The sequence below is a fragment of the Aythya fuligula genome, chromosome Z, assembly GCF_009819795.1.
Source record: "Aythya fuligula isolate bAytFul2 chromosome Z, bAytFul2.pri, whole genome shotgun sequence".
In the NCBI taxonomy this organism is placed as follows: Eukaryota; Metazoa; Chordata; class Aves; order Anseriformes; family Anatidae; genus Aythya; species Aythya fuligula.
In genome coordinates, this window is record NC_045593.1 from 83,839,187 (window position 1) to 83,852,864 (window position 13,678).

The following is a 13,678-nucleotide window of genomic DNA, read 5'->3' on the forward strand; positions in this document are numbered from 1 at the left end:
TTAAAAGTATGTGTTATTTTTTATTTAGGCTAAAATAAATTGAAAATTTGATTTTACCTGTATATTTTTCCTGTAAGTATAAAAATATTTGAAAAAGTACCACGTTTAAGAGAGACTTACAAAGAAATGTGTCTCTGTGTATTTTTGATAGATCTCCATGAAAAATCACCAGCTAGTTATTTCCTAATATCATACAGAGAGGTAGGAAGTGTCTTGGAAACTTCTTCTAGTGAAGGCCTTAATCATTTTACAAGAAAAATATTCTCCGAATGGCCCACAGATAATTTTATAAAAATCTGAGAGTACTCCATCAAGGAATGGCACCACCATGCTTTATGGAAATCCCAGTTAAGAGCAACAATGTCCTTATTAAGTCAGATGAAGCACATTGCTCATTCCCACATCCCCTGCTCTGGGTGACATTTTGCAGAAGATACAACTTGCATGCAGCTAACTCACAGAAAGTGTGGATGCACTAGGCATAAGGCAAGTGCACTGGCAGCACATGCACTGCAGTCCAAAGATGAAGGAAAAAGCAAATACAAACATTCCAATTTACACTGTTAGAAAAATTGTGATCTTTTCCATTAATAGTTGAGTTCTTCCTGGGGGGGAGAAAAGAAAAAAACAAAACAAAAAACTTTGTTACACCAAAAGTTTCCTTTGAAATTTGTTGTTTTTGTTAGATCTGTTTTTTGTTCTCATTAGATCTTTGCATGGGAGCAAAACAATGAAGGAAGCTTGTTTTCAGTAAGACATTGTCTAAGCAGTAATCTTATCCTAGAATAACTAACACCAGTAGGAAAACCTACAAAACTTTTTGACTCAATTTACCTGCAAAATCTAGAATTCACAAAGTACTTTTCAAGATTTAACAGTGTTGGAAAGTTCAGGTTGAACATTAAATTTTAAGACAATGATTTATAATCAATACAAGCATGGGAGATGCTAAATACAAAGTTGTACATAACCAAGATCACATACCTGTATTCCAAGCTTTAAAGCTCACTTTTACATCAATTAAGATGTTCTTTTAGACGTATTTGTCACCTACAAGTGTTTCCATGGAGAACAAAGATGCTTTGAGGATGAAGGTGAACTTGAATGCTACCAGAAGCTGCTGCAGAACAAGCAGGGCAGTGGCAGGAATTTTTGTCTTTCATTCTCCACTGAGGACCATGAAAAATTATAGACATTTGCAGAAGACCATAAGTTGCATATGGCTGGAGTCACATTGAAAACAGGAGATAATACAAATTTTTGGAGAATTCAGTTTTCATGGCATTATTATCACATGCTGCTGGTGACAGGAAAAGTTTACCTCTGGTGAAGAGGCCGGCATGAAGAACTATAGCAAAAATAGCCATTACCTCTGCAGACAGATTTTCAAGCATGGCTATAAATCACCGTTCAGGAAATTTTAGCTTTTAGGGTAATTAGAGTATTCTGCATTATACCACTGCCCCATGTTATGCGGTCCCTTCAGTGCACAACTATGACAATGCTAAAAGTGCCAGGAAGGGACAACTGAATACGCCCTTGGGTAGCTGACATAGATACATCTTCCCGAATTACCTCCCTTGTCAGCTCTGCACATGAACATTACCAGGTGCCACGTGGATCTGGATTTGCAGGCCTTGAGACATGAGAACGGAGGAAAACATCATGTAAGTGCCTCAAGCTCACACACTGGACTGTGATAGGTAACTAGCAGCTGAGACATGGTGCAACTCCCAGAAAGAGGATTTGAAGATTTAAGGGGAATGCACCACTTCCTCTGAGCATGTCTTCAGCGTGTGTTAATTACCCGAAATGTTAGAAATAGGAATTTCTGATTTATTTTTAATTTGAATGTATCTGGCCTTTGGTTCTTTTTATGCTTTTCTCTACTAGGTTAAAAAAAAAGCCACTGGTACCCCGTATTTTCTTCTAGTGAAGGTACTCATATACCATAATCATATCTCTTCTTGATCTTCCTTTTGATATGCTAAACACCACCAGCTCCCTATATATTTCCTTGGAACACATCTCCTACAGCCCTCAAATGACTTTTTGTAACTTTTCTGATCCAGTGAAATTCTCCTGCATCCTTTTTAAAGTGTGGAAACCAGAACTATATGTAGCATTTTATTATCAGCAGGTCTAAGAGGCAAAAATCACCTCCCCTCTCTAGTTCTAACAGAACCTGGAATGTAAGACCGCTTTGGCACCCTGGTGAAATATCCTTGCTAATGAATGAAATACAAAGGTAGCGACATGACATAGAAGGCCTCTTAAAAGCCAGGTGGCCAGGCAAGGGAGAGACAGCAGATAGCGAGATCATTTTCTCACATGACAAAATAAAGCATAAAAGAGGAATTGGCACAATCCTAAGTGATAGGGACAGAAAAGCACCACTTGGCTACAACCCAGGCAACTTAATTATCGTCACGACTTGTTCAGAAAGACAGCCTTTTAACTCCACTGTGATCCAGGTCTATGCTGCTCCAAAGGATGCCAAGGAGAGGAAACTGTGCAATTCTGCAATTAGAACTGAGCTGGCCACACATCAGAAGAAGCGAGGCACGAACTGCTACAATTTGTGAGACTCCGTAGCCTTTATGAGCAGAGTAAAATGTTCCAGTAAAACCAAGAAACAAACGGAGAGCGGAAATTCTGCAAGGCAGCGACAGAAAATGATAGGGCTCAAAAAGACAGGACTGCAGTTACATGAAGTTCTTGGAGGAACCAGAGTGTGGCATTTTTAAGCATAGAGATAATGAGAAAGAAATAAAACTACAGACCCCACGCTGTGCTTGTGATAGGTGACGGACAGAGGCAATAGACTGAAAACCAGGAAAGTTCCCCAAGGAGCTGGAGTCGGCACTTCAGCTAAGTAGGACACCGACGGCAGGGGAGCTCGGGGCACTGGACGAGATCCCCAGGGTGGTGGGAGTGCATGGCCTGGCTGCAGAGCTCGGCAGGACCCGAGGAAACGGTAAGTTGGTCCAGGTAATGGAAACATGAGAGCCCCACCAAGCACAGGGCAACCTCGCTGGCCACAGAGCGATACCTGAATGCAGACAAGTATTTATGGCTTGCTAAAAGAAATATGGGCTGTGCCACAAAATCCCATCGACAGATTTTGGAATGAGAGATCAACATTTTCCTAAGCATAGCTCTTCACCATAACACTACAGATTTACGTTTGAAATTGTGTAGACAAAAAGAAGTACTTGCAGATGGTTTATTATGTGGTATGTCCTATATCATCCTCATAGTACAGCCATGCACTACAGAAACATACTGTTAGCACTGTCATCACTGTAATTTCTTCACATCAAAATTAACACTTTCCTTTGCTAAACCATTCTTTTGCTTTCAGAAACATTGATTTTTCCTGCATCAATGGAAATTTGATGGTCAAAACAACTAGCTGGTCAAAAACAACTTTGCATGATCTTCCACGTGGCTCCAATCTGTCTTCCAGAAACTCTCAGATACCCCTTTCAACACTACTAATTTTCTTCATATTTACAGTCACAGCCCCCATATCTAGGTTAGCCATTTTAGTTTTCCTTCTCCCTTCCTCTCATTTCTTAGCTCTTACTTCATACAGTAATGTAAATTTCCATATGCAGGACCTTAAGGGCAAGAAGAAGGATCTATAAAGATAGCCCGTTTGTGTGCAGCATTCTGTATCTCAGTTAATACTTTCAGGAATACTACTAATTTTGCAAAAGTACTTGGAAGTAACAAATGTCAATAAAAAAACATGAACAATAAAATACCTGGTAAGAGAAATTTAATTAAGATTTCATTAAAGACAAAGATGACCCTTTCTTGCTTTTTAGCAGAACAGTAATGCACTGTTAGGTGCAGCTAACATGTGCGGAGATAGTAATAAGTAAGGAGTGGAATACCTGAAGGCCAGATTTCGAAATGCACTATTTACCCTTTGAAAACAATTACAAATGGAGATGGCTCAGCACATCTCAGGATTTGTCAAGGACAGACCCAGCAGAAGCATTTTTAGATGTTAATGCTTCTGGCAAAACCTTCATTTTACACAGAGAAATACATCTGCAATGATTTAACTTTAGTCATCATGTATAATCAACAAACTATTATACACACAGTCTGTTGGTTGTGTGCTTGTCTGTGTTTACACAGAATTGCTGTGTAATTCACACACAGATCAAAACTCACATTACAATAGAATATTAAACAATAGATTTAAACTTTGAAAATAAAATTTGCCTCCAAAGTTACTGCAATGTGCAGACTTTTTCAAACAACCATGTAAAAAATATATTAAAAAAAAAGATGAAATACCACCATAATAAAGTCCTATTTACAAATCCAGAAAAATCCATTTTGTCTCCATAGAATTCTGCGAAATTTAAAAATTTTCCAGTTTCAATACAGAGGCTGCACACAGACATTCACACCTACTATTCAAAGCCTCTTTGTTGGGCAACAATATTTAAAAAAGAAAGTTGTCAGTATTTTAATATAAATTACAGTCTCCACAGTCTCCACACCTTTAGAAAAAAATGACAAAGCAACATTCACAGTAGCACATTTAGCACATTGTCCTTCACTTAACTTTACATGCACACTGCAGTACCAATACACAGCTGAACAGCACAACTGAGTTCTCTGCTGATAATATTCAGTCTGCCGTAGTGAAATTATATAAATTTGGGTGGAAAAATAAAACTGAGAAGATATAAATATTTTATATAAAAATCCCACTTCGGTTTAGAACTCTGAGCAGTATATCACTGTGCTTTCAGATTAATAATGCAGCAGTATAGCTCTCATTGTGCTTCTGTTTATGTGCACCCAAAAAAAGCTCTGTAGCTTCACTATGATGAAAAAATTAAACAGAAAAAAGATAGCCGATTAGCTGTTGAAAAACAAAATCAAAATATTTCATTTTCAGTATTGTAACTTTGGATTCATAATATCCATTTTAAGAGGATGAAATTAAATAAATATAATAAGGTCTGTACCCGTATATACAAACACAAAAACAGTTTGAATTTTAATGACAACATTCAGAGAAATTATGGAACACATATGGAACTTTTCTACTGATAGAGTTAATACATAGCTTTAATGAATATAAAATGCAGAAGGTCTTCTGCTGTTCTTCATTTGCACCAGGTTTGATAAAAGATGGTAACATCTATAAATACTGATAAAAATAGATTTAGATCAAGTCTACAGTAATTTCCTGGCATAAGATAGGAGTGAAAGTCAATGTCATTTTAAGATAAACACGCATTTTTCATACCAATAAATAATGCTATAAATCCTGCTGTACTGGGTTGCAAATAACTTAAGCTGAATAAAACTGCATGACATGGGATTTACTTATCCTGTATGTTCACAGAAACAACTTGTTCTCTGACAGCACTCATTCTTGGCAATTTATTGCAGCTGTCAGCAGCCAATTTGTTCAGATTACTGCTATGCATAAAGGTGTAACAATCATGAGGATTTATTAGCTGATTATCGTAAAGGTGACAGTCAGGATCGCCTTCAGAAACACAGATGATAAGAAAGTTAAATAATTACATGAAGATTAAAATCATTTCACCTTCATTTTGATCATAGAATTACCTACATAAATGTATCACAGTATGTGTTTTTAATCACAGTAGTATATTGACTCAATATGGAAAAGGAATGATTTACACATAGCAAAAACATGTGAATATTAAACATACTCAGACTTAACACCATACAGACATACATGTACCTATGTATTTCTACTTATCAGATGAAGTATTGACTAATACTACAAGTTCACATGCTCATTAGAATATAAGAAAACTGCCCCAATGACTTTAAGTGCTGGTGCTTTCCAAAAAAAAAAAAAAAAAAAAAAAAAGACCTCACATCATTGGTTCTTGATTATTTTTTTGTTTCTTTGAATGATCTTCAGAAGAATGCCAGAATTTAATCCCTCACTTCATGCTGCATGAATCTGTCAGTGTTTCCTTATACAAATCAGCAGATCATCAGAAATATATTTTTTTCAGAGCTTTTGTGTGAGGTCTTTTTTCAGGCTTTTGAAATCTCAAATTAAACACTGAAGTGGTTCTAGGATTTCCTTTTTTGGGGTTATTCTTAGATGAAAGTTCATAATGCACTACATCCTTTATACTCACATGGATTGTGCATATAATTGCAACTCAAATTTGACTAACACATAGGTCTCAAAGTTAAGAATGGAAATAAAGCAGTCAACATCTCACTTTGGGAATCACCGCACCACATGTGTCTGGGTACCAAGATGAAGATAGAGCTTTATGCTTGTTCTGTGACAGATATATCTTTCTCCTCTGAATTAGGATACCACACTGTCAGTCTCACTCACTTAATACTTTCCTTTTTCTTACAAGCCACTCCTTCCACTTCCATCCTCCTGTCACGCAGATCCAAAGCCAGACTTTCACTTCCATGTCTCCAGTCTTCTCTAACATCCTCCTTTCATCTTCCTGCCCTCAAAAAAAGATTGCAAACCCAAGCCCTCACAGACTGAGCACACATGCCATCTCCACTTTGTCATAATCCTGATTTCATCCTGGTTCTCCACAGTGCTCCAAACTAATGATTATGACAATGCATACACAGCCCACAGAATTCTGTGTTCATGACTTCCCAGTTCTTTTATTTCACTGAGGTGCAGCTGACACAAAATATAATTCCAGAAGAAATTATGACATTCTACTTTGGAATGAAATTTGCAAGTTATGGAAGTTAACACAGAAGGAATACATCAATTCCAGGGTACTACCAGTGCCACTTTCTGCACAGCTCCTGGAGCTTGTCCCATGAATCTTCCACTCGGGAGCCCTGACTTGCAGCTGCCCAGTAGGCATCACGTCTCTCATCCCACCACAATGCATCCCAAGATCATGGGGGAACTCCTGCTCTCCATCCCCACAATCACTGTTTTTTGGGATGTTGCTCTAACAAGGATACGGGCAAAGCAGATTGCCAATCTGCATTTTGCACAGGGAATTCTGCTGACCTTCACCTGTGCTCTGCATGCAGTTGAACTTGACAGACGAAAAAAAAACAAACAAACAAGAAACACATTGTAGATGAGAGATGAGAACTGCTCCTTACACTTTTTTTTTATTCTGTTTTATTATCTCAGTCTGCTGTTTCTCTCAATATGCACGATCTCTTCAAATGAGCCTGGCTTCTTCCTAACCATACTTTAGCTGGACAGGGCAGTTTCTCAAGAAAAAAAATGTTTTCATTAAAAAAAGTTACTTCTGTATAATAGCTACTGCTCAAATATTGTGTAAGAAAGTAGGAAGAGCATAATAAGATGAAATTGATTATTCTCCATCACTGAGACATGCTAGAACACTACAAGGAAGTCTTTCATTTCTGTCCTACATGACGACCTTTCCTGGAACCCGAGTTAAAACATTCAGTTTATTCTATGTGCCTTGAGAGACCTACTCAGACGTTACTCATGGACTAAGACTCAATCTTGCTTTATAAAATTAATGTCTATTTATCACAGCACACACTCTGAACAAATCTGTAGTGTCTGTACCAAAGTATTTACAGCTTTCAGAGACGGCCTTGAAATAAGAAACTGGGGAAAAGAGGTCCCTGTAAAGCAGAGCTGTCAAGTACTGGTGATTTTTATCCATAGTGATTGGAAGAGCATTAGTGAAAGTGAATATTAAGACCTATTTTTGTATTCAGATTGAGTTTGACAAATAACAAAGTTTTTCATGGAATTCTTCACGGAGAAGAATTTGTTTGAAGGTTACATTATCCACAGATGTGGTGCCATCTCTGGTGAAAATGAGAGTCTCTGAAAGGACAAAGTGAAGAGGGATTATAAGCATGCTGATAGCAGAAAGGTCACAAAAATCAAGCGCAGTGAGATTTTGGGAGAAGTACCACTGATTTTGTTGAAATCAGTTCAATACTGCAGTAGCACTGCAGGTGAGTTTTGTCAGAGGAGAATCTTTTCTGGCATTCATGCTATAGAGGAATTACATCTGTTTGGGTGAATAACAAAACAAAACAAGATACTCTCACAGAGAAATGCTAAAGGTGTCCAGATTTTTTCTTCAAGGGAAGATTTCTCATACTACCACATTTCATGGGCCTGAACAAAATGTAGAAATCTCTTGTTACTTCCATGATAGCTTCCAGTTACTAAAAAGAATATACTTAAGCTTAAGACATTATAACATTCTTAGATATCTGAAAAGCTACCTAAATAGCTTATGTGCCTAAAGTTACCTATTTTTCATCTACTCTAATTTCTGTGTTTCTGTTCTTATCTAGGTTTCAAGCACCCTGAAGCAAAACCCGTGTCTTTATTTTATACAGTTCTCTTTAAAATACTTTAAACTGAATGTTATAATTACTGATAATAGTAATAATGTAAGTATTGCTTTGAAGTCTGTGTTCTGAAAGTCCTAAGTGAGAACTCCAAAACTCACCATGTTTTGGATAAGAAGGTTAAAGCTAAGCAGAAGATAGAAATGATATCCAAAGGTTTGCCACACATTGAGACAAATGATTATGCTACTTCAGAAAAATAGTCATTGTTACCCTTTGTGCTGACTGAAATCAAAAAAGGGAAAAGATAGTGATATGAACTTCAAATATGAACATATCACTCCATCCATGTTTCATTGTATAAAATAGAATTGTACTATGCATGCTTTCAAAAAGCTTTTGTCTGATATTAAGGCTGTTTCCTTGCCAAAGATTCTGCATCTTTTTTGACTTCCCACTATTTATGGTAGGAAATAAACACATAATATTATCCAATTGATCTAAAGAAAGCCATTAACTTAAACAGAAGCAGAGAGGAAAAGGTTAGTAGAAACATAACCACATGGACTTCAGAAGCACATAGCTCAGTCTGTAGGATTTCCATTCCTAATTTTAACCACCCAAAAAAGCAATTATACTACTTAATAGTATCAATGTTCTAGTGAAAACACTGATAACCAATATTCTAACAATCAAAGTATACAGGATTAATTACTATTTCTATTGTAAATGTATGGATATCTATTAAAATATGATGTAAACACTTTTCAGCTTTCAAAGAAGCACTGTCTTTGTACATCATCTATAAACATAAGGCAACTAATGCAAATGTTTGAAAACACCTATCATCCTCTGAGGCAGTCACAGGGAGCACAATCACACAGATTTATACCATTTTTGAACTGTGAGTAGTCCTTCATAGAATACTCTCATTCACCAAGTAGACTGAAAAATGGTATTACATTTTGGTATATCATTTTGGTATTACATTGTTATTATTAGTCATGGGAATTATGCTGGGCGTTGCCATATGGAACCTCCTGCATCTTGATTATAGTTCTAAACTTGGGGTTTTCATTTTGGAAAACCTAAACCTATCAATTGGTAAAAGCTGCCACCTACTGGTCAACAGAAATTATTTTACACCATCAAGGTAAAGAATAACACAAATGCAGCAACTTACACTCTTACTTTGTGAAAAATCCTCCCCCACCTTTGAAAAAAAAAGAAAGGCAAAAACAAATGATCCTAAGAAATAGTTTCAACGGCGAGGTTCATTTTAATCATCTGCTCCCATCCCCAGGGAACTAGAAGGCTGTAATTGCACAAACCTGCCAATAAAATCATCTTTTTTGCCAGCATCTTTGTCCCACACGGTAATATCAATAATTCCACCTCGCTCTTCATAGAGATGAAAGTCAAACTGCTCCCTCCACTGAGGATTCAAAGTTTTTGGCACAATCTGAAAAGAGCAAAAAGAAAGACATTCTGCATTGTGAAGGCAAACTTTCTCTTGAATTTCAAATTTGGTCTTTAGAGTCTGTGTTCAGGAAGCATTTTTGCGGTATGAGTATTTCAAGGATTGAGGATTTAAAAAAAATAATTTAAAAAGACTATTGGTCAGTTCTCTTATGCTTCTTTGACACATCATCAACACCCAAAATCTTGCAGCCTGTCACCTTCAAAAGCCTTCAGAACAAAGGATTTATGCTGGGAATTGATACATTTCTTTTGTAGAATAATCATGCCCTATCTTGAGTAGCAGTTAGCTACAAATTACCTCAGCCTAAAGAAGAACAAAGCACCTGAAATGACAATTAGATGGTGACTAAGAGTATTTAAACAGAAACAATTTGATTGTCTCATCTTTCCCCAGCTTCATTAATACTGGGAGAAAAATGTAATTACAAAAAAATAATAATGAAATCAAACAAACAAACAACTGTAGTTTACTTCCTTTCCTTTGCTGCTCAAATAGTAGTAGTTTTCTGAATCATTTTCAGTCCAGCTACTTCTAACAAAAGATGTATTTGTACTTCAACATACTTCAGTCCATGTCCTTCTGAACATGCTTTGCAGTACAGAAGCTTTGTATGTTTATAAATCAAAACGCAAAACAGTGGTCATATCTGTCCTAGTACTTTGCCTATGAAGCTATCTCTACTTTCAAGATTGATGCATTTCACTGACCTGAAAAAATGGAAAAATTAAAGAGGATTAAGGACTAGACAAGCTACTGAAATGTTTAAGTCCTCAAAGCATGAGATTTGATTTCTTCATTTTGATTTGTACATGAGAATGCACAGATTTAAAAGTATATATATACATATTTTTTTTTCAAACCAAGTAACACTAACATAAAACTGGGTGACAACAGGGGTGAAAAGGTAGGTAGATACAGACCCTGAAGTGGGTGTGAGGACACAAAAATAGATTTTCAGATGATTGTTCAGGCATTGATGGGGACTGACAGCAGCATATGGATCCTGATGCCGTTTAAGAGACGTTTAATCTCAATACTATGCACGGGAAGTTATTTATCACAAAGCCAAAGAATAAAAAGGGATTAAAAAGGTCAAATATATATATGTATATATAATACACATATATATAATATATATATAAATTGTTGTGTTTTTTTTTGTTTGTTGTTTTTTTTTTTTTTGGGGGGGGGTATGGGGTGGGAAGTATATCAATCACATAGCACCTATGCATGTTCCAACCTACATCACAGAAAAAGTAAAGAACCCATTGGTCGTAACACAACAAAGATACTGAAAGTCAATCAAAGGAACAAATAAATTCCCTTACAGTGTGAAGACAGGTCTAGAACAGTGTAATGTGATGAATTTATAGCTTCACTTTTTTACCCAGAAGACAAAAATAAAGTAAAATAAATAAAATGGAGATTATTGCAAACAGTATGTACAGGATATTGAGATGAAGATCTGCCAATTAGCCCACGTGCTTTCCCATGCTGTTCGTTAAAAGGCTACAAAAAGATTTCTGACTTTCTTATAAATCTGTAAATTACTCTCCACCTTATTCCAGTAAAGACACATGATTATAAATAATGATCATTCAGTATTACACCTCCGAAAAATATTTTTCCTGTATTTCGAACTGATAAGTGTATCTTCTGATTTTGTCTGAGATGTCTGAAAAGAAGTGCATCTCTTCAGTGTCTTTTTTTTTTTTTTTTTTTGTAAATACTTAACAGGAAACATTATTTTCTTCCAATTTACAGACTCCAAATAATGACAGGGAAAATGTCACTAATCTACATGATTTTAAAAACCACAGTTACAGAAATGGAAATAGAGGAGAATGGAATTGACTTCCTTGATAGCCAGTTCAAATGTGGGATAGAAACTACAGTCTGAATTAGGATTCCTGCTAGAGTTCTCTTCACCGAAATTTTAGTAATACCAAGGCATATTTTTCATTTTCAAAAGCCAAATTATACACAGTAGTTAACAAGCTTTGAAACCCTACATGATGCCAGACAAAGTGTTCAGATTATCAGTCAATTCACTCGTTGAAATTAAGACAGCAGCTAAATGTATATATCTATATGTATATATCTATATATATATATTTAGACAGTTTGTGAGTAGCCTGTGGGAATCAACAATTCCCCCATAAGCCTAGGTCAGAAGGCCCTAAGGCTGGCTCTGAGGTTTGAAAAGTTGACATCCAGACACTTGTGGCCTCTTTCTGACTTTTGCTTTCTTCTGGCTCCAAAGACCACAAGGGCTGTCATGGCCATAGAAAGACGAAGGTGTGTCATCAGTGATCCCAGCATCTTCCACAAACAGCAATTTTCAAGCCAACAGGAATGAGGAAAATAAAAATAATAGCAAGGAAACAAAGCAGCTCTCTGCAGTCATTTTCTCCCTGATCAATCCTCCTTGCATGTTAAACACATACATATACAAAAACTTAATGAAACTTGAGGCAAGGACACAATGAACAAAATGAGAACATAAACATGATTCTCATCGAGGACACCACTATGCAAATGATGCCAGTCTACTTGCATCAAGCCAGAAAGGCACAGATGTGGTATCTACTTGTCACAATCACTGTAAAATTGTCCCCTGCAATGATGGACCAGGAGCAAGAAAAAAAAGCCAACAGTTTGTATGGAAAATATGGTGTGCCTACATTTTTAGTGCTTTTTTTTTTCTTTTTTCTTTTTTTTTTTTTTTTTTTTTTTTTTAATATCTGGCTTTATTTTATTTATATTTTGGTTTATAATGAAATACAAGAAAACATTTGAAGAAAAATCCAGGTGCTGTGACAGCTAATAAATCCCCAGCATTATTTAAGTACTTATGCAAGACAAAAAAAGCTCAAACAGGAAGAAACTACTTCAAACAGAGTCTATGTGCAGTGCAGACCAAAATTACCTTGCTCTTGTACTTCTGGTGCCCCAGACGGAACTTCACATAAGGGTCACTTAGCCCATTTGCATCCATCGCCTTAAGTTCACGACCTTCTATCAAGGTAACGCTAACTATCCCTCTCCATAGCTGAGATTTTCTGTGCAGGTCTGAGAGGCGTAAGCTCTGGGTCTGAAACTTCAGGGAAATAAAAACAAAGTTTTAGTTAAAACAAATCCATAGATTTCCTGTGTTTTATTGTTCATTTTTCTATTATCATGAATGTAGAACAACCGTCTTAAGCCATTTTAAAGTTATTTGACAGTACATATGTAAACCACATTATAAAGAATTGCTTGGAGAGAAAATTGTGACTAATGTGCAGGTAATGTCATGTTCTGCTTCGCAGAATGAAGCTCAACTAATACTGCTTAAGGAAATGTTAAAAAAAAAAAAAAAGAAAAGACAATTCTGTTTTCTTCCTGCTTCACTTCTGTCCCTGCAGAATGAACTAGCAACACTACAAATAAATGTTATGAAGTCTGTTATATGAGTTGCATATGACTGAACGAACTTCAACAAACATTAAAACAGAGAACAGCAAGAAAATGAAACCTCCATTAAGATAATATAAACCCACCACGAAAAGTGTGGATCACAGAAAAATAAAACAATAAACTCCTGTGCTTGACAACTATTTGCAGCATGGAGAATTGAATTAAGTATCAACATGTTAGCTGAAGATTTTCATGATGAGACTTTGCTGAACCTTTAATTGGAACTGTGTAGAAAGTTGTGAACCTCTCAATTGCTAACTTTTGGGGAAAAAAAGTTCACATAGACACCCACAAACCATATGGCCACAGCATTCATCAATGAACTCCACTGGGGGTGGAAGAGTGGGGAGAACTGACATACCACTTTTGCACTCTTCAGATAGAGAAAACACGTCTCAGATGTGTGGGAGGACACCTCTTATT

At 36.3% G+C, this 13,678-nt stretch overlaps 1 protein-coding gene across 5 annotated transcripts in view; it reads right to left on the reverse strand.

The window, feature by feature from the left end:
* MCTP1 (multiple C2 and transmembrane domain containing 1) overlaps nt 1-13,678 on the reverse strand; it is a 314,126-nt gene that overhangs the window by 121,519 nt on the left and 178,929 nt on the right. For all 5 annotated transcript variants that reach the window (XM_032205996.1, XM_032205997.1, XM_032205999.1 and 2 more), the window contains 2 exons: nt 12,726-12,896; nt 9,645-9,775 (listed from right to left, as the gene is read on the reverse strand). In XM_032205996.1, coding sequence (XP_032061887.1) covers nt 9,645-9,775; nt 12,726-12,896 — 302 coding nt within the window. The remainder of the gene's footprint in view (nt 1-9,644; nt 9,776-12,725; nt 12,897-13,678) is intronic.